Here is a 26,721-nt window from a genome sequence, read left to right as displayed (position 1 = left end):
CCTGGAGTGGGGTGGGGAGATGAACCAGAGAAGGGTCATAGTTAGTTCCTAGATGCATACTGACTGTATTCTGGGGAATGAGTTGCCACCAGTGATTGAGTAGCTAGGAGGGTGGACTCCCAGGACACCCTGAAAGCTCAGACATCTGGACGTACCACTGCAGTGGTACAGAGGCCCAGATGGATGGGCAGGGGGAGAAAGGACTCGCCCCGGACTCCTGTTCAGCTTCAGGGTACTGATCCTGGGCTGAGTAACCAGTATCAGGCTACCACCCCAGACTGGTAGAAAGGAGAGTGGAAGAAGGGTGCCCAACACCTGGATCTGTTGCTCTCCCCCCTCACCCACCCCCCCCCCCCCCCAAGTCTTGGAGACCACAGAGGGCAGTAATCCCTGTATGACCGGGACCTGGCTGTTGACACAGACAGCTGTCCGTGATCCCGGTTATTTAATATCCTTATGGGCAGAGTTTTCCTTGTTATGTTACGTTATTTAAATTTGTAAGGTGCACAGCTACCCCAAGGGGTGTCTCGGCGCCGGCCACGTAGGAAAGGAGAAAACGAGTGAATTACTGATTAAATATTCATGTCTTCACTCTTCCAAATGAAACTTCCAAAGACAGTTTCCTCCCATATTGAGAAAGGAAGAAAATTCCATAGGGAGGGTCCCAGAAAGAAAAAGGACCTGCCGTCCATCCGAGTAAGTTTGATTCTGGCAATAGCAAATTTTGACTGTCCAGCAGAACACAGAAGACAAGGAGGTGAATAGAGTTGGGCTAAAGATTGCAAGTATTGTGGGGCTGTTCCAGATTTAATTTTGAACATAAAGATCAAGGCATTAAATTTAGCACGATTTCCCACTTTAAGCCAGTGAAGATCGCGAAGAGAGTTGGTAGCTGACACAGGCCTTAGGACCCAACACAGCAGCCTGCCAGCTGCATTTTGCACCACCTGCAGTCTTTGTACTGTAGCTTTGTTTGAGCCCAAGTATAGAACATTGCCATAGTCAAGTGTAATCAGGGCATGGACTATAGTTCGTTGAACAGAGAGGGGTATCATCCACAGGATTTTCGTTAACCATTTTAGAATGGTAAAGCAGGCAGAGGCCACCTTAGTGATTTGTTGTTTAATTGACTGGTGGTTGTCAATGATGAAACCCAGGTTGCGAACTTGATGTACCGGCTGAGGTAGGGTCCCATTTTGGCGTGCCAGTGTTGAGATCCCAAAGATCTTGTCTTTCCTAGGGTCATCACTTCAGTTTTGTCTCCATTTATGTTGAGTAAGGGGTTTTGCATCCAAGATGCAATTTTTCTCAGATGGACCTAAAGAGCAGATGAATCAGATCCCTTCGATTATCTGTGTGTCATCAGCATAGGAAAATAGTGACAAACCAGCCTCTTTGGCAATATCTGCCAGCGGGCAAACGTAAATATTGAACAGCAAAGGACTCAACACCGAGCCTTGGGGAACTCCATAGGGAGATGGATGGAGATTAGAGCTTGCCGAGGTAGAAAAAAACCTGAAAAGTTTGGTCAGTTAAGAAAGAGCAGAGCCACTGTAAGGCTGAGCCTCCAAGGCCCAAGGAATGCACGGCTGTCAACGAAACAGTGTGAGACACTGTATCAACTGTATCAAAAGCGTTGCGGAGATCGAGTAAAACGAGAGCCACCTGGCTTGGGCTGAGGACAGAAGTCTGATCCAAGGGGTGGAATGGGCCACATCACTTGTTGGCCATGGTGGTACTGTCTGCTACTGGGATGCATCTGTGAACAAATTAAGGTTAGGTGCTGCACAAATTGGGCCCACAGGTGAGGAGAGGGGTACCCCAAGGTAGGTCAGAGGCTCAGGGTAGTACATTTAATTTACTTAGAAGTACCTTGTGAAGTGGTATACCATATACCAGGACATGTAAATTAAATGCTACCAGTGGGCCTGCGGCCCTTATTGTGCCACCCACTTATGTAGACCTTTCAAATATGCCCCAGGCCTACCATTGCAGTCTGAATGCAGTGTTGCACTGCCATGTCGACTTGGCAGTTAACCCCCCCTTGCCATGTCTTAAACTCCCCTTTTATTACATATAGGGCACCCTTAAGGTAGGTCCAAAGTAGCCCAGTGGGCAGGGTGCTGTGTAATTAAAAGGTTGGACATGTATTTTTAAGTTTTTCATGTCGGGTAGTGAAAAACTCCCAGATTCATTTTTCACTAATGTGAGGTCCAGAAGTCCCCAAGAAGTGTCCCACCAGTCCTCGGCCCTTTGTGGTTGTGTTAAAGTTGCCCAGATAGACAAAATTTGGCCAAAAAGTGCTCTGAGACCCAGGAAAGACCGGTACCAACCTGCACACCTATCCAATCAAGGTGCATCGCCGGTTGGTTTGAGTTTGTGGTTTCTCCCGCTACATTATTCTCCACAGCAGCAAATCCTTTGCAGTGGTCCTTAGCGATCTGCCTTAACATTTGACTTTGACCTGGTCTTGCGTGACTAGATGTCGGAGGTTGGTCCTTTGACCTTTTAGGCACTAGATTTCACTAAAAAACTTTAAAAATTCATAACTATGGTTCTATTGATTGGATTTTTGTTGTTTTGGGGTTAAATAATTTATTAAAAGTTAGTCTGTTTTTTCTAAACTGGTTTGGAATTTTTCTTGTGCTGTGTTTTCACGTTATTGCTGTTAGTGTGCTCTATAAATACTTTACACATTGCCTTTTTGTGCCAATCTACCCCAGGCAAAGCACAGGTTAATTTAGTGACTTTTTATGGTTCACTCTACAAGGGATTGCGACTGTTGCTTGACAAGGGCCCACAACCCAATTTCCCACAGCAAGACACTGGAGACGAAATGCTAAAAGGTATTATACAAGGTGGGTTCATAGTCAGAAAACCTGTGAGCCCACATTTGATCTTTGGACAAAGTCGTAAAAACAATTAGTGGTTGCTGTTTTACTGAACAAACAAGTCCACTAAGAAGTAAGGGAAATTCTTCTTGAGCAGACAACAGGATGGCCTTGCGTAATCGATACAACAGGCAATTCAAACCCGGTCCACAAAGTGGAAACGAGGCTCATACTAAAGTTTTAGAACCCTTTACCAATCTTAATGTTTTGCTGCGTTAAACCTGTATAATTTTGCAACCCTACTTCTAAGGCCATTTTGTCATCAAAACTGAGTTCGCTGCACCATGTGCCTCTCAAGCTGAAGGATGCAATTAGATTATATAATTACTTTTGTGAATTTGGAAGTAGATTAGTGGAAAAGAGGTTATCTTGTAATACCTTCATATTCTTTACCGTGAAATATGCCCACTGGAGGTCTTTGGTCTGTAAGGCTGCACTACTTTGGGATTAGAGTACCGGAAGATGCATTGACACTGGCCAGCATGCCACGCAGCTATGGCACCTACCTTGGGACAGGAGTCTGACGTGTCACGCAACAGTTTGGTAACAGCTGGTCACTGTCATTCAGAGGATTGAGACAGACGTCTGAGGGATCATACTGCGGTTTGGTACTTGCTGGTCACCATCATTCAGGGGCTTGTGGCAGGATTCAAAAGAATGGCGGGTCCACATAAGTAATCCATCGCAGATTCTAAGCATTGGCTTCCCTGATCAGGCCTCATAATTCAGCAAAAGGACTGATTTTCAGTGATGGCCCAGGAGGTGCCAATCTGCATCCAGGGACCTGAAGTAATGAAGACCTAGACGATTGCCACCTAATGTGTCATGTGACCCCTTCTTGTGTGAGGAGCCATTGAGCAGCTGTGTGAGCCGCCACAATGGAGGGAGGGACTTTTGCTGAGTGACTCCACATATCAATGGAGCGCCACTGGCCAATCAGTCTTCAGATTTGCTCCTGAGGCTGGCAGTCAAGAAGAGGTGGGCATAAGAGGACTCTCTGACAGGAGACAACTGGCTCTTCTCAATGAGCCATCCCCATACACTACGACTTCCCGGCTATCTCTAGCTCATACATAACATGAGGGGTGCTCCTGGAGGATAAACCTTCTAGGGGTGTTGGAAAAGCCTCTCCCCAGTCCTAAAGCTCTAGATCTCAGGCACATGCCCGGGTATATCACTTGTGAGCGCCCACAGAGCTCAGTGAGTCTGCCCCCCTGCTGGGCGACAGGTTAGTGCCCTGCAAAATTGAAAAACTAGGTTGCCCACCAAAAATCTTTTAATTTAAAACTAGCAGCTCTTGAATTTGCTTGACTTCTATAGCACTCAATCAATTTGTTTTGAGTTTTCATTCAACTGGCACCTGTTTTTCCCACGGTGTTCTTATTTTTCAACAACTGGCAATTAACCAAGATACTCAACCTTATCACAAGGGCTCCAACATATGTGATAACTAATGTGGTCAAATAACTTAAAGGGTGTGCCCTCTCTGGGTTGGCTCTATTAACTGGCGGATAGTTGGCTGCCTTGGTACATAGCTGGTATTATTGGATTCTAAATGGGAGCCATAGCTCATGTTCGATCCCCCAAGAGTGGAGAACAAAAGTGGCAACATGAGCAGGTTTCTGCCTGGTGCAGCTGAAATTGCTAAACAGAGCGTATTGCACGCGGGACCGGCTGTGCAAAATTGGGCTTGGAGGGTCTGCCTTTTGTTTGAGGGGTTGAGTTCAGAGGGGTACCTTGCTGCACACAGTGTGGGAGTGTCCAACATTGAGGAGATTGTGGGAGAAAGCAAGGATATGTCTGTCAGAGGTGATGGAGGTGCAGATTCAGCTCGCGCCTCAATTGATTGCCCTGAGTGTCTGCGTGGAGCAAAGGCTAGAGAGCTATATGCTGCTCTTCGGCAATGTCGCCCTGGCTGTGGCACGGTAGAAAGCTGATCGGAAATGGGGAAGCCACATTGCACCCACACTGGAGGAGTGGGAAAGGAATCTGGATTGGCGATGAGGGTAAAGGAGTTGGTGCACAAAGCCCAGGGCTGTTCTCACAAATGTGAGGAACATATGGCACCCGAAGATGATGGTGAAGGATGGGCGCGAACAGTGGTAGACTATGGGGTGGATGAGCAAGGAGAAGCGTTGGGGGTCTCTGTGAGGCACTGGGATTGACACAGAGGGATGGTGCACGGATAGGGGTGAGGGTGACGGATCCTGCGGTAGTGCCCCAAGTGCATGTTTGACTTAGATTTTGGGGGTGTGCTCTTGGTGTGTTATTAAATGGCTGCATGATAGAAGCTGGCTGCCTCTTCTTGGATCGGGTGGGGGTTATGTTTAGCTAGGGGTTATGGGCTGCTTAATATGAGTATTGTACCATGGCTTCATTGGATATTGAAAATGCTTATTTTTTGAAGCAGTAAATCTAAAGATTTTTTTTTTTTTACAAAAAGGAGTTAAGAACAATGTGATATAATAAGTATAGTTGTATAACAACTATTGTAATCAGACAATTATGATTTGACATACTATTGCTTTAGTTGGGCAGGATATTGAGAAGACTGCAAGAGCTGCCTTTTTTTATTCAGGTAGAACAAAGTGGAGTATACATAAACCTTGAAATGTTTGCCACAGAAATATTATATGACTATCTTAAGGAGAAAATTGCCCATAATGCCCAACTTCAATCAAACTTTTTAAGAGTGGACATGTTTCCTACTGAAAAAATATTCTGAATATGCAGATGTGCGGAGTGGGATATGCTATTTATTACCACTGTTGAATGTGTGAAGGAGCCGCTCACGAGTCATGATGCCCCTCCGCTCCCACAACAATGGCACTAAATAACATATCACACTTTGCTCATCCAAGCATATGATTTATGCTATGGAATTATTTTATGTATATTTTTAAAAAAAATGTATTCAACCAAAACCAGGATGCTAGGGGTAACTTTTCTGTAGCAGGGTAAAATCACACTCATGAGATATAGGACTCTCAGGTGAGTGGTTTCCAAGTGTAAAGTACTTGTTACATGCAATCTGTGAGAGAGTAAAAATGTTTTCCCCCCCACATCACACTTGCTGTACTTTACCAATAAACCCTAATTAACCTTTATAGTGTAGCATAAATGTGTGAAATCATGTTTACTAATAGAATTGCTCTAAATAAAGTTATTGGGCCACATTTATTTTCACGGCCATGGCGTATATACATGTTTATGGCACTGACAGCTTATTCCTAAAGGCTCCATTTGGTATTACATACAGTAAATGTGCTTCTTTCCTTCAGCATTAAAGGACACACCACTGCTTATTTTATTTCTGAAGTCTCATAATGATGTTTTTCATAGTTAGCTGCTGACTTTTGATGAACATCACTTCCACTTGTAGACAGCAGACAGACATTCTAAGTAGTGTAATCCCCTCTTCAATGTTGGATCTAAACTGGATTGATGGAGTCAATTGTCTAGAGTGCTCAAGTGGACGACATCGTGCATTTTCCACGTTCAATGTGAACATCAAGCCACCTGCAGATTTTGCCAGCTGAAATCCTTGGTGGTACAATTAGTAGACTGTTAACACAGGACTGGCACCTTCCCAAAGAGACCGATGAAGATCCTGGTTGGCACCGCAAAGGCAAAAACAAGCCTTCGGCAACGTTGACATGCATCAACCGCTCGTCTATACGCTTCCATGACGAATAAAGCCGGCTCAGCCTTTTGGCCCCGATCAAGCGTAGAAGGCATTGACTATGGGAGTCACTCACCACTTAAGCAGGTGTGGTTGGAGAATGGGGTTGGACAATGCAGACTTCTGCCAGGTCCCGCGGTTAAACAGTCATGTCTAGAGGATATGACCGGGGCAGGGTAGTTAAACAAGCATTAATGGGAGTCACCATCAATTTATGAGATATACAATGTTCTTCATTCTCTAGCAAGGCTGGATTTGAAGAGGTTCTGGCTGATGGGCCTACAGGACAGATTCATTTCATGCTGCAACATGTCATTGTTCATGGTGTGGGTGACGAATCCCTTGTCTGCTGGCCACATGCTTAGTCAAACGAGACATAGTACCCTGAAATTACCTTCTAGGGAGGATGTGTTTGGTGTTCCTCTAGTCATCGAGTGATTTTTAATTAAATTAAATGTCGACTTTGAAAATGTACATATTGTGTTAGCACATTATTGTGATAGGATTTATTTATTTATTTATTTGTGACATTTATAAAGCGCACTGTTACCAGATGGTGTCCTGGCGCTGAATGAACGCTCCCTGGGCCAGGCCTAAAGCTAGTGAATGAACAGTCAAGTTTTCAGAAGCTTTCTAAATGGCAATATCTCTGTAGCCTGTCTCAGTGCAAGAGGAAGGGCATTCCAGGCCCTCGCTGCCCCCGCAGAGAAGTTTCTGCCGCCCCATCGGGCTTTCCTGATTCGTGGGATTATAACCAGCCCCTGATCCGCTGATCTCAGCTGCCTTCCCGGTTTGTACAGCTGGAAATAGTGAGCAAGGCAGGGCGGGCCCAGCCCCCTCAGAGTCTTAAACACTGTGCATAATGCCTTGAAAGCGATTCGCTTTCGTACTGGGAGCCAGTGCAACTTCACCAGGTCTTGAGACACGGAGGCGAACTTCGGTGTGCCTGTGATCAGACGGGCTGCAGCATTTTGCAAGGCCTGCAATTTGTTGAGAAGTCCCACCTGGGCGTTAAGCAGTAATCCATTACAGTAATCAAGGCGGGACAGGACCAGGGCTGTCACCACTGTTTTTCTGTGCTCCTCTGGAAGAAAGGGCAAGATCTTGCGTATTGTCCTCAGCGTGTAATGAACAGCTGATGACATTGCATTGACTTGGGGCCTGAAGGTAAGTTTGTCATCCATCAGCACCCCTAAGTTCTTGACCGTAGTGACTGGGGACGGTGGGTCACCTAACTCCTCGGGCCACCATGCCGGGGTCCAGAAGTTCTCTCTGGCGTCAAAGAGTAAAACTTCGGTCTTGGTTGAATTTAATTTAACAATTCAAAGCCATCCATTTACTGACTGCCAGCATGCAGTCTTTGAACCTCAAGGCTGTGCCCACCTCTTTTCCCGGCTGCAGAGATACCACGATCTGCGTATCATCTGCGTAAGATGTTAAATCGAATCCATATGATCAAAGAACTGGGGCCAGAGTGGATACATAAACATTAAATAGGGTAGGGCTCAGGGAAGAACCCTGGGGAACTCCACAGGGCAGCACGAAAGGTCTCGATTCGAACTCACCCAAGGCCACTACAACTATATGACATTGTTTAAAGAATTAAATAAATTAATCTTGGGTGGGGTGCTATTTTTATCAAAAGGAATTTCAATGTGTTGAGTGTTTTATGCGCCCGTCATTGTTAATAAACCTATTTTGAAACAATTATGCACCAGATACATCGGCACTATGAAACCCGCAAGGCTGTCTCCAAATAAGTGATATATAAGACAACAACATTATTGTGCTGATCAGAGGAGGTAAGACCTGATGAGCAAGATGCAGACAATACTGAATCATCACCGGGAGTTATGTCAAAGCACGATGGCGAGGTGGGGTGGTGTGGCCAACACGCAACGTGAGTTCCATGCCTGCAGGTATGAAGCATTGTATGGCAGAGTAGAGGAGAGGTAATTCACCATACTTGTAAGAAATCGGTGAAGCTTAGCCATACCTGTGTAACTCACCCAGAAGTCATAACTAGTGATGTGCTTACTAAGTGCATACAACAATGAAGCACTGCAGGAGATCCCAAACTTTGACACATTCCTGAACTAGGAAGAGCAGCATTATTTCTATTAGTTTGCGGGGGCGAAGGTGTGTGCAAATTGGTGATGCTACCAAAACATAATTACAGTATCTTCGTGAAGGTCAAACAAACACTACATTGGCTTGAGCAAATGCATCTGACTTGGAATTGGTATGTAAGTAGGAGGCTGAGACTACAACATTTTCCACTAAATATTTTTGTTGCCCTTCGGTGCTCTTGTCAATTGATACCTTGGGTTATGGATACATCTATGCCAACCATGATGGGGTGACCATGTTCCTCTGAATAATTGAATGTGCTTTAACCTTTTTTGCTAGAGTAACTCCTCTTTGTGTGTCCCATTTTTCTGAGTTTCTTTCCTTCCTACATGTAAATAGTCTCGCTCATACCTTGAATATTTTAATTAGTTCCATGTGTTCGTTATACCCCTTCAAGATGGCGGCAGGAATTAAGGGCATGCATGGTCCCCCACATCAAGGCATTTACTATGCTCCCTGGCTTACAGTCTCTCCCTATATTTTCTGTTTAATTGTAATAGACAGTCACCTGATTATATTATTTTATTATATAATTTTTTTACTACTTTAGACCAAATTTCATGGTGAATTGAAGTACTGGCAGCACTGGGCCCATTTTGACCTAACTGTCGTCCCAGGGGCATAGTTCTCCCACTTATGGGGACCTGAAATGAGATAATTGACCCCCCCCCCCTTCCTATTGAGATATTAATCCCATATCTTCTTCCCATTCTCATGTTTATCCTGGTTTTCAGGTGTGGCCTACTCATCACTTTGAACAAGTCCATCCAGCTCCCTGCCCTGTGGGTATCCATTTAGTTTTATGTATGAACCTCACACTCATATTGAATTATGAAGCCATTTTAACTATGTATGTATTATGTGTTTATTACATTCTCTTATTTTTATCGGGCTTAATTAGACTGAATTCGGATGATGATACCCAATTATCCCTCTGGGGTCGAAACATCTACAATGATTGCAGACCCTATTGTGATTGGCTACAAAAGAAATGGGCCATGTTGTTCTGATTTATGACACACACTCTTGATCACTATATGTCACATGTGTATCGTGTTTTTAAGAGCAGCAAGAACTTTCCTCACTACACATCCACCCCACTATCAAAGATAATTTAAACTTAAATAATGGGTAAATGTAATAAAAAATAACCTTTTGATGTATTGTAATTAACCACAATAGTATCGGAATAGGGAACACTGTGTTCTCTGACATAAGCATAGCCAAGGTCCCACACAACTCAAGGGTTCTTTTGTTATTTAAAATACTTTTCTGGAGCAGGCATATAAAGCTGTTGGAATCACCAATGCTTCATTGAATCTGTTCCTTTTGTATTTAGACGTTTTTGACGGTAGGCCTTAATGGGAATGTACTAAAAGCTGACGACTTTTGTTCAATCAATACAAGCGCCTAAGCACTAAAGAGCCCTGAAGATTCTGGTGAAAGCCAAAACTGGTCCAAGGCGGTAAATTATACCAGGTATGCTGGTCGGCTCCTCTGCTGGGTTGGAGGGTGTCCTCCCCCAACACTGCAGCGTCCTCTCAATCCCCGCCAGCTCATTGGCAGCTTTTTGTCTACGACACTCACCTGCATGGCAGCAGCATTTTCAGTGAAAGTAATGTTGAACATCTCCCATGTCTGGGAATTAAGCAAACACAAGGAGATGATGGATGGAGCGCTGAAACTTTTCAAACACTCACCCCCAGTCACAGATCTGGGTTGAATCCTTCATCGTTCTTTAGTTCACTTCGCCACCCCAGTTCAGACACAGCTATATGCAAATTAGATTTGAACCTGTGCCTCATGGGAACAGTGCAGCCCGAACTGCCAAGCCAGGTCTTTCCTGGATTTAACCCAGATCTGTGACTGGGGGTGAGTGTCTGAAAGGATTCAGCGCTCCGTCCATCATCTCCTTGTGTTTGCTATGTCTGAGAATTGCCATTTTTTTTCATAAATAAGTCCAAACCAAAAGCGCCCTGATCCTAAAGGCCTGGTAGAATATTTTCAGATGGGGAATTCTTCTGGGTGGTGGTGAGAGGGGGGTGGTATCAAGAAGGAGGGCCAGAGGTCTATCTCACACCACACAAGCTAATCAAAATATACAGGACAGGTGGTAAAACGTGCCCAAGATGTTCAGCACCCGATGGGGACTTCCTACATATGACCTGGGCCTGCCCCCAAATTGTTAATTTTTGGCAAGAGGTATCGGGTGAGCTGGAGCGAACCCTCCACCGCACGTATCTCCTAAAAATGGACATATTCTTATTAGGCTTATATCCAAACCCACATCAGCAAGAGTCATAATAAAGTTCCTGAACCTAGCCCTGGTACTAGCTAAAAGAGCCATAGCAATGCAATGGGCCGACCACTCTACAGGTGGAAAAGGAAAGTTGATTGTTGGGCATGGTATAAGAAAAGGCTCGTTGGGACAAAGAACGCAGGAACCTGAATACCAACCCAATAGCAGAAGACTGGGAGGCGGTCCTGGCAACCTTCCAAAAGTTAGAGGAAGCTGAACCTATCACCCCATAATTACTATGGAGGTCAGAATGGGTACCCCGGGGCTAAGTTAGTATGCATGACATTAGCGGTGTGGGTGTGGCTATCAAAGTGGAGTGCACCTTCCAAGTTGAGAATGAGTAAATTGCCTGGTACTTGTTAATGTATAATGTTTAGACTGTTCTTCTTGCTGAACCTTATGACATTGGGGGTCGCCATGGATACGGGAATTCAAGTATTGGCGACCACTTAATGGGCAAACTGGTATGCCAAAATAGGTTGCCCGTGAGTAACCCAACAGGATATTACATTACATGCTATTTGATTTTTCCCAGTATAGTGTACCACATGTGTTACTAACTAAATATGTAACGTCACAGGCGGGCATGTGCCCATGGTTGTAAAGTTTGAAAAACAATTAAAAAAAAATACAAAAAAAAAAGAAGAATAAGTAGGGCAGTGGGACAGTCACTGTTTTTCACAGTTCATAACCAGGAAAAAAGAGCACATGAAGGCTACTGTCTAAATAGTGTAAACTCACTGACACTCTAAAGCCAGCGGTCCTCTGTAAGATGGGCTGCTACCTACAGTTTCATGACCATGGACCCAGCTGATGCTCTGCTGGAAACTAAGCAGTTCCCCCTCTGGAAATAAGGCAGGGGACCACAGAATTAACCAAAGAAACATCAGCTGATTTTTAACATATGGACCCCATATCTGCCAATGCTTTAATTAGTCCCAAAGTCCTTTAACAACTAATTTTACTGCTTACTAGTATCAAGCAGCACGAGAGGAGGAAGGTTTCTTATTGCTTGTGGGATGCAGCCGTGCAAACTGCAAGAGGCACACAGATGCATCCTCATTCTTCAGACTCGTCCACTCAAATCTCTGTTCTCCATGGATTTTAGAAAGAATGTGGTGAGCTTACTGGTCGAACTTTGGTCAAGATGTTTAGTGCAACCAGGTAACTCGCTCAGGAATGCAGGCGTTTTCTTAATTTCTTATGAATCACGAAAAGTATTAACGATCAAGGAAAGCAACGGGGTTCTGCCACCCCCAGCAAGGCTCTACAGAGGGGACAGCAGGGATTGCTTTGGTGATTTTTTTTTCAAATGGGAACTATTTTAAGCCATAACTAATCTAATCCGTGTGCCCTTGTACTGTAAAATGATCACAACAAAACATAGTAAAATGTTGCCTTTTGATCTCTTGGGCGTTGCTGATTTATTCTATTGCAAAGCTGGCAAAGGACTTAACTTTTGGATAACATCTCCTGAATCCTTTTGATCTAACTCTCTTTGTACTGTGAAAAGGTCCCGGGGTTCAAGGCCTGACCTGCTCTCACAGAGGATAAAGGGTCCTTCAACTGCTTAATCGGAAAGAAGTAGTCTGCCTGGACAAGGTCAACTTCTGGGAACTGTACGTGGCTTTTCTAGTGAGGCTCAGCAACATATGACAACCTCAACTCATCCCCTTCATCTATTTCAAAGATGGCCGCAATCAGAAGCCTTTTCATTGGCTGAGGTCTAACTTCATTTGAGGGAACATTTTCTAACCGTCTATAAAGACAGATTTAGCAGCACTATTTCAAAAAGTTGTACTCCTGTGTTTGACACGAGACAATATAACGGCAGAAGCATGGAAGATGGGCAGAGGGGAGCACTTCCACTCGGTCCATGTGAATAGTGAAAGGAGACGATTCCATCAAACACAAACTTTAACAAAAACAGAATTCTGCACTTTTGCCACTGTAGTGTACACACCAGGAAGATTAAGTAATTTAAGCAAGAGTACACAAAACCTGAGAGAGGCATCCAGTCCTCGGTGTATTTAAATGTCAGAATGCAGCAAAATGTTTAAACAAATCGGCAAGTGGAATTCCTGACAAACTGGAGTGGGTTAGCTGAACTGACTTTTTACCTTACCCGAAAATCTAGACACACTACACAAGAAGCTTGCAGTACTACAGAATACTTTCGGTCATCATCTTTGAACTTCACTTGCACCACTCTAGACAAAACATTCCAATCAGATGGAGCCAACCACATGCACTAACACAGGAAACTGACACACACTGCACTGATTCTTCAAATACTCTTCAGATGAGTGTAGACCCCAGATCCGCAGCTGCAGGAATGATGCAACTCATGCTCTCACCTCTTACAGGACACAAGCGGGCTGTGGAGCCTCACATACAGATCTGAGGAGGCTAACAATGATGAATCATAGGGGGAGTGAGAGATCGAGGTGGCACAGAAGATGCTAAAAAGAAATGCATGGAGGGAAGACGGGGACTCTTTTTGCGAATAGGTAGGGTGGGGTGTGTAGGCCCCTCTTGGGATGGTGGAGTGAGACAGCACTGATTGAGGCGTGAATGAGAGTGATAGTACCTCCCGTGTTAGCGAAAGATGAGACAGTACCTTTTGAGGTAGTGACGAGGATTAGAACCTCTTGAGACTGGGATAAGTGTGCTGTACATACTGAGAGAGAAGAAGGGGAGTGCAACTGTGCCTCTGAGGTTAGGAGTGCATACATAGAGGGAGTGCAAGTTAGGCTGTGACTGTACTACTTAATGAGTGGTTTTTTAAGGGTTGGGGGTGGTCATGGAACCGCAGTGGCACACTTCCTACAGTCCTGAATAATACATTTTTCATCCAATAACATGCTTTCCTGTATTGCTGACCTGGAAATGTTAACTGGACAGTTTTCTGTCAAATGATTCCAATGTTATGCGAATTAAAATAATGTGAATAAAACAATCCACATGAAACCAAAAGGTAACTGTTCAATAAAAATCTGCATGGCAGCATGTTCTACTTGCTAACTGAAATCTCTTAACAGGGGAACACAGTGAATAATAATGAGAAATTGTACAGTGATAGGAAATACCAAAACATACCTTCCTCAGCCGGTAGTTCTGTAGATGCACAGTCGGGTCACAGAGAAAGAGCGACATACAAGGGAGAAAAGAGAAAACAAAGAATGAACTTCTCCATTGACTTTTCTTTGCAAGTATCAAAACTCATTAAATTAATTAAAATGCAAGATTTAGAGCTATTAAGTGATTTCATGAATTTATGTCCCGAATTAATGAATTCACTTGAATCTTACAACGAGCGAACATCGTGTAAGCACTCTGTCCCAGAATTAAATGTAGGTAACCAGGATCCACCCTGAGATTCTTGTGGAGCAGTGGTGTCTGCACACTAGTCTAGGACCCTTGTCCCAATCATTGTGGAGCTCCCAATGCGGCAAGACTAGGGTCCCCATTCCAAGCACTGTGGGACCACCGATGTGATGATACCGCACCTGCAACTCAGGAGCAGAAGGTGCAATATTTTCTGGGTGCGGCGTTACTAAACTATTCTGAATTGTACTCTGCGCAATGCAGACTTACTATAAAAATAGGTTTTTCCAGAACAATTTACACAAGTAATTCCCACTATCCAGGCCATTTTCTGGGGCCATATTCCACCATGTAAAACCTAGTGAATAGGAGTTTAGACAACCCAGGATTGCAGAGCTTCTCAGAAATACAGATTCAGCCTCCAAATTCGCATTGCAGCCGAATTAGGAATTCAGACAATATCGGACTGAGGGATTAGCTGATAGTTACAAACAATTTTGTTCTTAGATATTATTTTACATTTTGTCATCCAGTCAAAAAATCTTAATTTCGGCCATTCAGGCCATAAAAGCACAGATGTGGCTTTTATTTTTGCGATGCGAATAGCTTAATAAAGCGCATATGCAATACAGTATTGTTTATAAAATTCTGATAAAATTAGAGATTTAAAATAGAATGAATAAATACAAAGTACACACTTATAGCATTAAAATATTGCAAAATTAGATTAAAGGAGACCAATTGAAGTGGTAGAACGAAATGTTCATATCAGGCAGGACCTAATTTTAAAATAGCTCGCCGTGCATACCACATGGAAAATGAATAACGAGAACCTGAATACGCAATAGGCAAACTGGTATCATATTTTAGTATCCTAAAATCCTGTGCGCAGTGGATTGTTCCGAGGTTTGTGCAGAACTGCAATAACCATTGGTGTCTCGCCTTCTTATATGCCAGACAGAAATATAGTACATGCTGATCCGTCTACGGTGTATTATTGCATGCCGGCATCCCTGCGTTGATGTGCTCCCCCATTGTTTATGAAAGCACGTAATGGTAGTACCCCATACCTGAACTGTAAATAAAGCTTTTTGGCAAGGGCTGGCTGAAAGTCATTGAGGGCAGGCTCTAACCTACAATGATATTTTGGGTCTAAGAATACTGCAGTCAATGCACACATTGCAGAGCTCCCCTGTATTTGAGTGAGTTTGTACTCCCTGAAGCTCTTTGACAAGGCCTTCTAGATGTTGTCAACAACTTTCTTCAGCGCTGGCCCACAGGTCACCCAATCCCATTACTGCCAAGGAGTTTTTAATGTAGGCCAGACATGGGATTTTGCTCACTCCCTGTTTATTTAGCACTTCCTTCAGCTCTTCCCTGTAAGCAGCTAATTCTGGGATACTCAATAGACGTCCTCAGAATAGAAGGGGTCTGAGGGCCACGTCCTCTGCAATTGGTCCAACCCCAAGCTCCATTCGGAGCGGCGTGAGCAGTGTGCTTATAGGAAGACCCAAAAGTTGGCTGATAAAGGAATTCTCAATTTTGGAAAGAAAATCAGGTGGTCGGTGGACCCAGATTTCTGCCCCATATAGGGCTGCGCCCCTGGTTTATGCTTTGTAAATTTCCACCACCGGTCCAACCGTTTATTAAGTACACTTCCTATACATCTTTGCTATCCCCCCTGTTCTCATTTGCCTCTGGATCGCAATTCTACCGCTAAAAAAAGTAATTTGACTACCAAGACACAAATTTCTTCTTAACTATTATTTTAAGTTTTCTCATTTGCCTTTGGATCACAATTCTACTCACAAGACTGTCATTTGCCTTCAAAGCCACCACATGTGCATAGCATTTGTTTGAAAGCAGGCCAGAGGAATCATGAAGAGTGATTGAAGAAGTAAGAATGAGTGTTATCATAAATTAAATGATTATATATATATAAGTGCTAGAACATACCCAGTTAGGGCTCAGGCTTACAGTGTATCTGAGGCATAAAGAACCAGGGGGAATGATTGTTCTCACGATTTTAATGACATTTAAAAAAATATATATTTAATCACGAGTAGATCCAAAAGCAACCTTATATTTTCAGCAATGAGTTGAAATAAGTTGGCAATATACATTTCTAGAATCCATTAGAATAAAATCTGGTCCTTTGACCTTTACTCCACTCAACACATCCTAAGTAATTAGGTGCTCCATGTTTCCTTGCTCAACTTTCCACCTGCTATTAAGATAACCTAATAATTGGCCTTGGAAGAAGCTGCTAAATATAGGATATGCTACACTGTCAACATTTTCAGACTTGCTTAACAAGATCTTCGATGCTACCTCTGAGGAGTCTGTGGCTGGTCACAGCCCCACGGATGGCGAATGATGGTAAAGGCCAAAACTAGTCACAGGGTGCGGTTCAGAGAGGATCTGCGTTCACAGTTTGGGCTGGACTGTACCTATCGGAGCAGGACCAAGGCTAAGTTGCACATGGATGGGCCTAATCTAAGATGGCATGGTGGGCAGAAAAACAATGAGTTGGACCTCTAGCAAGGGCGATTGCAAGTGGGTACAAGCATTCCTCCCATGAACTATTGTGTAGTAGGTGTAACACCCAAGGGTATGCCCAGATGTGGTCCCCGTATTCACTGTTCCACTGGAAGCAAGCTGCAACCAAACGAAGATGCCCACATTGACCAAAACTCGTTTTGGGTTGCTTATGTTCCAGTTCAGAGAGGACCTGGCTGAGCAGTTCCATCTTAATAAATCCTAACCGGACCAGGGCTGATTTGGCAAATCTTATCTGAGGTGGCAAGGTGGGCAAAAGAATGATGGGTTTGAATGCTAGTCTAGGCGAGTGTCATTGGTTAGAGTATTTGCAAGTATTCCTCCAATCACCTTTTATGTGTCTGATGGGTTGTACATTATAGCTGCTCCCACAATATAGGAGTGGGCTTCCACAAAGAATAGCAGGGAATGTCACAGTGCCTAATTTGTACAATTAATAAGTGCAAGGAAACAGAGGTTTTTTTTTAGGAACCCATTGCTGGTGCTGGCAAATGCTGAATTCCAAAACTGCCTAGTCTTGATTCCACCGCATGCCTCTTACTTCCATAACCCCACACTTTGTCTCTTTATATCAGTCTTGAAGGTTTTTTTAATCCCTGTTTTCCCTTCTTTGTTCTGATTTCCTTTTTTTTATCTTGCTCCTTCTTTCCCCCCTTTTCTTCTTTTTAACCTCTTGCTTGAGGTCAAAATCTGATAATGAAAAATAAGTCTGGGTCCCCAAAAAGGACTGTCAGTGCCCACCACCCAACAGCCACAGAGAAAGAGAGCAAAGATGAAAAGAATGGGCAGGGACTGAAACCAGAGAATTATGCAAATATTTAAGGCGAAAATCTATGTCCTCAACAATTTTAATCAGAAATATGATATGCAATAATGCTAGAAGGCTTAGATTTACAAGTACATACTGATTACATAGTGATTGGCTCTTAGGTGGTCACATGTGATTGTGAAACTCAATTCCCCAGAGCTCAGGTCAGCAGGTTTTTAACATAGAGAATCTCGCCTAGATAAAATCCGCAGCTAGCCTAGAATACCGGATTCAAAGGACATAACTTTGGATATTTTTTTTTTTTAAAAAGCATTCCCATGAAAGTGAAAAGTATTTTTAGAGTCACGCGAACACAGATACATTTTTGTGCCAAAGCTGACACGACAAGCCTTCAATTATGCAGTACTCATTCAAAGAACAGCACAATGGAGAGTGCTCGGATAACTTACCTGTAAACTTCATTACGCCTAGGATCATGTTGCTTCTATGAGGAAGCATGTGTCCCACCATGACAGATGTCAAATAGGCTGCTTTCCCTTTTAACTGAAAGGAACCTACCTTTCCCACAATACCTATACTGAGCAACCAAAAGGATGAAGCAGCCTCCTGTGATGAACTGACTGAGTCATCCAGGGGTTTTTGATTCCCACCATGTGAGAGGATGAATCATTTATACTTCCAGCTTTACCCTGGACAACATATATGGGGAATTATTCACACAGGGTCTTGTACACCCAAAAAAGTATGCAATTGCAGTTGACCATCTAATTTTCATTGCATGTTCTTTGCTTCTCCTCTGACCTTCTGCCTCACAGCAGCCAGCAAATGTTGTATAGGCATCGAGATGCGAGTGGGTGCATGCGTGTCTATGCATAGGTAGGTGTCACCTATCCAGGTGCACTGCACGTTTGTGAAGTGCATATGTAAATGTATGCATACACCTTTTCTTGGCGTCAATTATATGTTCAACTCAAAAAAATCTCAGTGAATCGGTTCCATTGTTTTTATTTTATATCCTTAGCAGGAAATGGAAAGAGGTGCGTTAAATTTCTGTTTTCAGAACTAATGGAGAGCAAATGGCTGCTTTGCGTTCGAAATTTCCAAACCCCTTTCCACAGAATCAGGGTTTGAAGAGGTTTCCAAGCACACATTCCTTTTTTTCCTCTATGGAAATCCACCAGTCTCAATGGAGTGGAGGGGCGTGCCTTTGGATATGTGGCAAAGAGACTAAAAGTCATCCCTTTGCAGGCAATCATGGACATTTCAATGGCTTTCCACTTAATTTATACTTACTTTCGACACTAATACATTCTGGAAGTGTGCAAATTTGATGATACGATTCAAATAGCCTCATTATTTATTATTACATTACAGAAAGGCATTTCTTCATGTATGAGCAGAAAGAGAACACGTGGCTAAATTTACAAATAAACATTTTCACAATATTTACAGATTCTCAGCACAGACAGACTATGCAAGAGACAGTAAGGAAATAGGAGTATTCCAGGAAATCTCTGACCTGCATAGTCTGGTTTTAAGAAAAGGCTATGCAAATACCAACAAAATACTGCTGGGGAGTTTTGTGAACTTTCTGGAGTTTAGGAATCTAGGCAAACCATAGTCTGTCACCTTCAGAAGAGTGTTTTTTTTTTACATTTTCCAGGCCCTTTACGTGTTGAAGCCGCATTCATGTTCGTCAAGCCCGTGAATTCTGGGAGAGGTTTCTGGTTTTCAGAACCTGTGTGTCTGGGGAAGCTTTGCTGAGTACCACACTAATCTTGAGGAGAGGTGTGGCGCAGCGGCCAGAGTGGCTGACTGCGGAACGCGGTTTGATCCTTAGCTCAGCATCACATGACTTTAGGCAAAAGCCCACTTAATCTACCCGACAGCTCCAGCCCCTTGATGAGTGATATTTTTGTGCTTAATAAATACTAATTCTTATTATATTATCATCATGTCAGCTGACGCATGCAAGAATTTACCTTTGTGTTCTTTTTACCAGGCTTGGGGTGGAATCAGCGCTACTGAAATAAACAGAGCTTGGAGGGTGGCATTTTGCAACACTAGAGTCTGAAAGCGCCTGCAGCCCGGAAAATTCTGACTTGCCAGATGTGTTGTTCTCACTGGCCTGAAAAGCCAGGAATGTTGGGCACTTTCGATTGAAAGGCGGATAAATAAATCAGCTACATTTTCGAGAAAATTCGCCGAGAGGTAAAAACCACAAAATGTGCTGCTGCTTAATTTAATTTTAATTTTGTACCTACCTAATATCGACCAGAAAGTTCACTGCTTTCTAGGTCAGTGTCAAACAGAGGAATCAACAAACAATACCAGCAGACCCTCACTTGGGAATGATTTCCAACGACAAACATCGGGCTGTTAATTTTGTATGTAGAGGCCCTGATTGTGTACTGCACGGTACTGGCTGGCTTCAAACTTCGCTTGTGACATTTACTTTACCGGTCTGGTAACACACTGCGAGCACCATGTGATTAAGCGTTAAGCCCAAGGAATGGGGAATAACCACATGAGCCCCAATTTACTGGTTGTAAAACCACATTTCCTAATTCCAAGCGGTCTATAAGGCATATAATCACCACCTGCTCTGAGCAGGCAGGAAATGTGTACTTTGGCCTCTGTGTGTGGCAGAGGTGGGTATGCGGTTTGGTAAGTAGGAGAGGGAAGGGGAGCTCAGTTCTAGCAGGGGGAGGGGGGGGGCATTGGCAGGGGAACCCTGTATGCTCCCCCCTGCCAAAACAAACGGGAAAAGAGACTTGGCTGCTGCACCTAAAGGCTAAAGTGATTTTTCCGAGCTCAGTTACTACCCTGTAAATACGAGTCTAAACTTCAGATACCCAGGAAAAATATCCCACTCAGAATCAGCAGGAAAAGGATTCCATATGGTAATTCCACTCTGCCTAACTCATAGTTAGGCAACAGACCCACAGATGATGGACGGAATGCAGAGCAAATCAAACATTCACCCCCACTCGAGATCTGGGTTAAATCCTTTGTTCTTTTGCTCACCATGCCACTCCAGTTTTGAGCCAGCCATATGCAAATCAGTCTTGACCCTGTGACTCATGTCATTTACACAAAAGTCTTTATCCAGAGCAAATGTCCCATGAAATTCAAATTCCACAAGTATCTAGACGCAGAGACTTATTTTTATTCCAAATGTCCAATTTCAAATTCAGCAATGTTACAGCCACATCTGCATCATTATAATTCAAATGTTGTATTCAAAGCCTCAAACATTGAGGTATATCCAAAAGACAGATGTACACGCTGTTGCCAGAGTCATCATATGTGGGGAATAATTGGGCACGAAGTCCACGTGGGATTCTGTTTAGCTTTAAATATGTTTATATTAATGTTAATGAGATTTGTACAGCGCACTAATACCCTCAGGTGTCTTGGCGCTAGCGAACTGAAAGTGCTGTGCTCACCTATACTACTACTGAAATAGTGAGGTCTTAAGCTGTTTCCTGAATTCCAGATGATGGGTAATTTTTCGGAGATATAACGGGAGAGACTTCCATTCTTTGATGCTATTAAAAGCTAAACTCCTCCCACCCCAGTTCATATTATAGATCCTGGTTGGCTGCATAAGGTAAGCATTTGCTGACTGCAGCACTCTATTTGGGGAGTACCATCTAAACAGGTTCTCTAAGAACTTCGATCCTTCTCTATGTAGTGCCTTATGAGCAATGCAGGGAGTTTAAAATTGTATCCGCTGGCAGACTGGCAGTCAGTGGAGTTTTCTCAATTCAGTTCTGATCGATTGAAACTTTGGAATATCCAAGATCAGTCTTGCAGCCGCATTTTGCACTGCCTGTAACTTCCTAAGGAGGGCAGACTGAACTTTAATGTACAAACTGTTACAATAGTCAAGTTTGGACAAGACTAAGGCAGTTACTAATGATTTTCTGCAGGATTTAGGAATGAACGGCAGAACTTTCCTAATAGTCTTAATCATATAGAATGAAGACAACACTACTTTAGAGACTTGAGTCTTAAAATTCAACTTTCTATCCATAATGACCCCAAGATTTTATGCTTTGTCTATGGGTGTGGGGGGAGGTCCAAGACTATCCGGCCACCAGGCAGGGGACCAAGAAGGTGAGAGATTTTCAAACATTATCACCTCTGTTTCACTCGAGTTCAGCTTCAAACAATGAGTACTCATCCAGTGGCTAAGAGACAACATGCAATTGTGAAGGTTAAGCGAATGATTAGTGTCCTTATCCACTGTGGAAATCACCAGCTGAGTACCATCAGCATATGACGTTGGAATAAGATTGACGCTTCTAATCAAAGGCGCCAGCTCTGCTACATAAATATTAAAAAGCGTAGGGCTTAATGAAGAGCCCTGTGAGACCCTGCATGGGAGAGAAAAAGGTGCCGACCTAAAATTCCCCAGGTGCACTGATTGAGTTCTCTCAGATAAGAAAGATGTTAACAGGGCAAGTGCTTTACCTCCAATTCCAATCTCTTTTAAACGCCGAACCAAGAGAGAGTGATCCACCGTGTTAAGGCCGCCCCATCCCACCATTTTGATATCCCAATTTTTTTGAGTCTCTCAAGTTTTATACATTTAGCCTTTAAACCCTCATTCTGTCTAGAACGTCCTTGGGTTACAGCTTTACTAACCGGCACACCTGCAGGCTAGCTATTGAACAAATCCTCTGCAATCCTATCCCTATTCGCTTAAAACTCATTCAGATTATATTTATGCTTTGTGGTTTTATACGACCTGCAGCATAATCCAAATAAATTACTGATAAAGGTGAGAGTGGACAGGTCAAATTCTGTGCAAGATCATTAACGACTTAATATGATATTCGTTCTCATAATGCTCAAAGGATAAAGAGAAAAACAGCCACCTCACATTTCAAGATTTGGAGGCTAAAAGTCCCAAATGCCATTTACACAATTCTTTATCCTGAGCAAATGTCCAATGAAATTCAAATTCCACAAGTATTTAGTTTTGAGTGTCTCAGGTTTTATAGAGGATTTGTTCAATAGATTGCATGTGGGTGTGCCGGTAAGTAAAGTGTTTACCCCAGGAAGTTCAAGACAGAATAAAGGTTTAAAGGCTACATTTATAAAAAATTGAGCGACTCAAAAAATTTAGGATATCAAAATGGTGGGAGGGGCGACCCTAAAGCAATATTTAAAGTTACATAGGATCCCATGTGGACTTCGTACCCAAATGTTTCCCACATATAATGACCTTGAAAAAGTCTAACTGCTACTCTGGCTACATCTGTCTTTTGGATAGACCTCAATGTTTAGGAGGCTTTGAATACAACATTTGAATTATAATGATGCATAACTGGCAGTAACATTGCTGTATTCGAAATTGGACATTTGGAATAAAAGAAGTCCCTACGGCTACATACTTGTGGAATTTGAATTTCATTAGACATTTGCTCAGGATAAAGACTTTTGTGTTTTTCATATTACCAGATCAGCACCAGAATAGTAAAATGTGGCCCATTCTGACCCAATCTTCAGCCTTTTTTTCTTTCCTAATTACAGCAAAGTGAACTCCTCCACATCTCAAAACAGAAATGTTAATGAGTTAGCGCTACATACTTTTAACTGCACGGCACAGCTAAAGGCCTACTGAAGTACTGCACACGAAAGCGAATCTTGTGTCTGTAATGTGCTTTAAAAAAACTGCTGCAAAAACTAAAAGTGGTTTAATGACGATGTAATGGGCATTTGGAGGTTATATAGTAACTCAGTGTTCATGGGTTGCCCTGGTGCAGAGGTATTTAAAGGATGCCAGGAGGGTCAGATGAAGGCCATATTCTCAGCATACATTAATGAGATCCGCTGAGATTCAATGTCTGGAAATGTATTTTTTGTGCATACCCTCAACAACTCGCATGCACCTGGTCCTACTAGGCCTATGAGGGACACGCCTTCCATGACACAAAAGAATCCTCATGCAACCTAGGAGGACCACACATAACCTTGTCATACAAGTCCTCGGGTCACTGACACACTCTGGAACACTTGGAGGCTACTGAAGCCTTGGATTGTGGGATAATAAGGATAGGTAGAGGTCATACTCATGAGTTTTTTTATTGCTTGGCCACACGGGACCCTTCTATTTAAAGTGCCAATCACTGCTCAAGAAAGCCTGGTGAAAACATACCACAGGTTCCTAGCACTGCTTTTCTTTAAGATGGAATGAAGCAATGCTCACCAGTCGTAAATATATCTCAATGGGTTGAATGCTTGTCGCAGAAATCTGTGTGTAGCATGCAGGGTGTACAATCATATCTAAGGGCGAGTCCTGTGTATGGAACGTGCTATCCAACAGCTCAATTTTATTATCATTTGTCAGACTCTGGTCTTGCTAGCTTCTCCACACATTTTGTTGGGAGCGGTTTTTTAGAATGTGCCCCCATCTTTGCTATTTCCATGCAGTTTTTGGTATTTCCGGTACAGGGGCAACCTTGGAATTCCAGGCCCTTGGCTACCAGCCCTCCTGGCCCCAACCAGCCCTGGTCCAAAGCTCCCTTTTGGCAGCTGGATATTTCCAGTTCTTGTAATGGATCGTGATTGGTTACCCGAGTGTAGTGTTACTGGAAGGGGCACCCAGGAGCCCTTTCCTGTAAGTCTGGTGCTGGCCACACTAGCTGTTCACACGTTGGTGTTGCTGTCATTACTGCAGACCTGCGTTCATTTCGGGAAACTATGAGTTTGCTACTGGAATTCCACATTTCCCTGAATTATTTTTATGTGAACTGGCAGGACGTGAATCACTGGCACCTGGTGAGGCACGGTTTGCCCTGGCATCCTATCACAAGAAGGAAGAGAGCATACGTTGTCTAGGGCTAACCAGTTTCCTTGCAACAATATATGGTCGGGTAGAACAGGGCGACTAGAAAGAGTGTGAAGCTCAAAGCATGCTAGTTCCAATATTATACCCAGAGTTTAACTGTGGTTACAAAAAACCAAAAATATTTCTGGGTAGTCGTTATGGGAACTTAAAACAAACAATTAAAGATTAAAATGTACAGGAAGAGGATACAAGTGAACACCAATACCTTTGCATAGCTAGAGATTAAGCATGGTTAGGAAAAGCTAAAATAAGTGTGGCTAGCGGATAGGTTGAGTTTAAGAAAAGAAAAAAAGAATGAAAAGTACATAAATAGGACACGGGTAACCAAAATCCTCTAAACATAGCAAAACACTGAGGAGTGGCTTCAAGTAGAAAAGTGTGACACAACCTAGAACACACTTCAGCTTAATGTAGGGCTAGTTCCAGGTCAGATTTTCTGGATAGTCAGATGGACTAAATGTGCATATAATAAATCTGGATTCGAATTATTATCATAGTCAGTGGTTAGCCAGATATCCAGGCTTGCATTTGGTGGAATGGATCACTGTTGAACACCCAAATATGAGGAATTCATTTATAAAAGGTTTAAAGGAGTAAAATACCCAAAATCTATCTTTCAACAATTTTCAAATGGGGGTGGGGAGATTGTTAGGGGGCTGGGAATTACAGTACTTAATTTGTACGGGTCGTTGTTGGTAGTGGCTATGGGCACTCATTTTAGGCTCCTTGAAATGACCGAAAAACTCAGCCGTGCTACGCGGAGATCCGCAAGTGGCAGAGTGCACTAGGTCACGCAGTTCACACTGTTTTTGAGCGCCAGGAAAATCAGCACTAACAGCACCATGTGCAGCGCAAGAGGGCGCCACTTCTTTCTGCCACTCGAGTAGATGTTCTACTCGAGCGGCAGCTTTCTCAACGCAAACGGATGGTTTCTCAACTTGAGCGGTCATGACCATCCGTGACCGCCCAAGCTGAGAAATCTCGCTGGGAGGTGGTTTAGTGTTGGATTTTCTTTGCTCGCCAACTTAACGTTGGCAAGAGCGAGCGAGGAAAATAACTCTGCGGAGAGCTTAAAACTCTGCAAACTCCACAAACGCAGCGGAGTTAACCGCCCAGGCCTAGGTAAAAGCTGACGTAGGTGCTAGGAGTCTGGCACAGGAATAGGTATAAATAAGGGAGCAGTTTGTACGTGATGGTAAAATATGTAATCCCATGGGTATTCGAGGCAGCAATAGACAATATGATATTGATTAAGTAAACCAGACCAGGTAGTGTTTGCAGGTCTGTGCCGTGGGTTCAACATGGTCTGTCCGTGTGCATATCTTATCCCTTTGAATATCAAACCCTCCCTTTCTAGCACCCCATTCGGCTGAACCTCACCCCTCCAGGTCCACAACGCTTGACACCTTTAATGTACAAATGCATTCAATGGAGAATATTCATAAGCACATAAATATAACTTCCGGTTCAAGTGATAACCGACACACACCCAGCTACTTGGGAATAATGACATATGAAAGCCGGCATTTTAACTTCAAAAGGCACTGAGAATCAAAAATGTATAATCTGGAAAGACGGACCCGTGCTCTGAAGTCTCGAGACAGGCAGAACTTCCGCTGGATGCGCGCGCGATTGGCGTGAGAGCAAAAGCGACGGGGAAGAGCTGTGTGCTGCTGGGTGAAAGCCTGGAGGCTAATTTTAGCCTTTTGACTTAGTCCCAAACCACATTAAATTCAGGCTCGTGCAACAGCATAGGATGTTATACAAAGGGTCGCAGATGATAGCGTCCCCACCCCCCTCAAAGATGGAGATAACCCGCAGTCCACATGCCTGTCAAGAAGCGGAAAGGGACGTGAGGCGAGTGGAAACATTCTGACAGGAAGTGCGCGCGCCCTATCTGCGCTTCTCATCGGGGAGCGCAAGACACGCGCCTTCCTTTCGCTTCTAATGCGAAAGCAACGCAACTTTTGGTTAAGCAGCAAACGTAAGATGGGTCTTGTGGGTTAAATAATCACAGTAACTAACATGACCACAAAAACGCGTATCAAATTGGAAGAAATGTACCTTTTTGTTTTCAACGCTATGGTCTACAGGGCTTCGATGCGCTTTTTTTTTGTTAACAGTTTTATCCAGCGCGAAACAGCCAATGAGCATTGGAGAGCTTTACATTTGAACCAGATTGCGTTACACAAGGTAAAACAA

The 26,721-nt window shown here is 43.4% G+C and overlaps 1 protein-coding gene across 2 annotated transcripts in view; it reads right to left on the bottom strand.

Annotated features, from left to right (window-relative positions):
- Positions 1-26,721, bottom strand: part of ATP2A3 (ATPase sarcoplasmic/endoplasmic reticulum Ca2+ transporting 3) — a 471,091-nt gene that overhangs the window by 344,723 nt on the left and 99,647 nt on the right. For both annotated transcript variants that reach the window (XM_078679687.1, XM_078679686.1), the window contains exon 2: positions 14,102-14,119. In XM_078679687.1, the coding sequence (XP_078535813.1) occupies positions 14,102-14,119 (18 nt within the window). The remainder of the gene's footprint in view (positions 1-14,101; positions 14,120-26,721) is intronic.

This window comes from Lissotriton helveticus, chromosome 3_1, assembly GCF_964261635.1.
Source record: "Lissotriton helveticus chromosome 3_1, aLisHel1.1, whole genome shotgun sequence".
NCBI classification, from domain to species: Eukaryota; Metazoa; Chordata; class Amphibia; order Caudata; family Salamandridae; genus Lissotriton; species Lissotriton helveticus.
The sequence above is the reverse complement of the archived record's forward strand: the minus strand, read 5'-3'. Positions and strand labels throughout refer to the sequence as shown.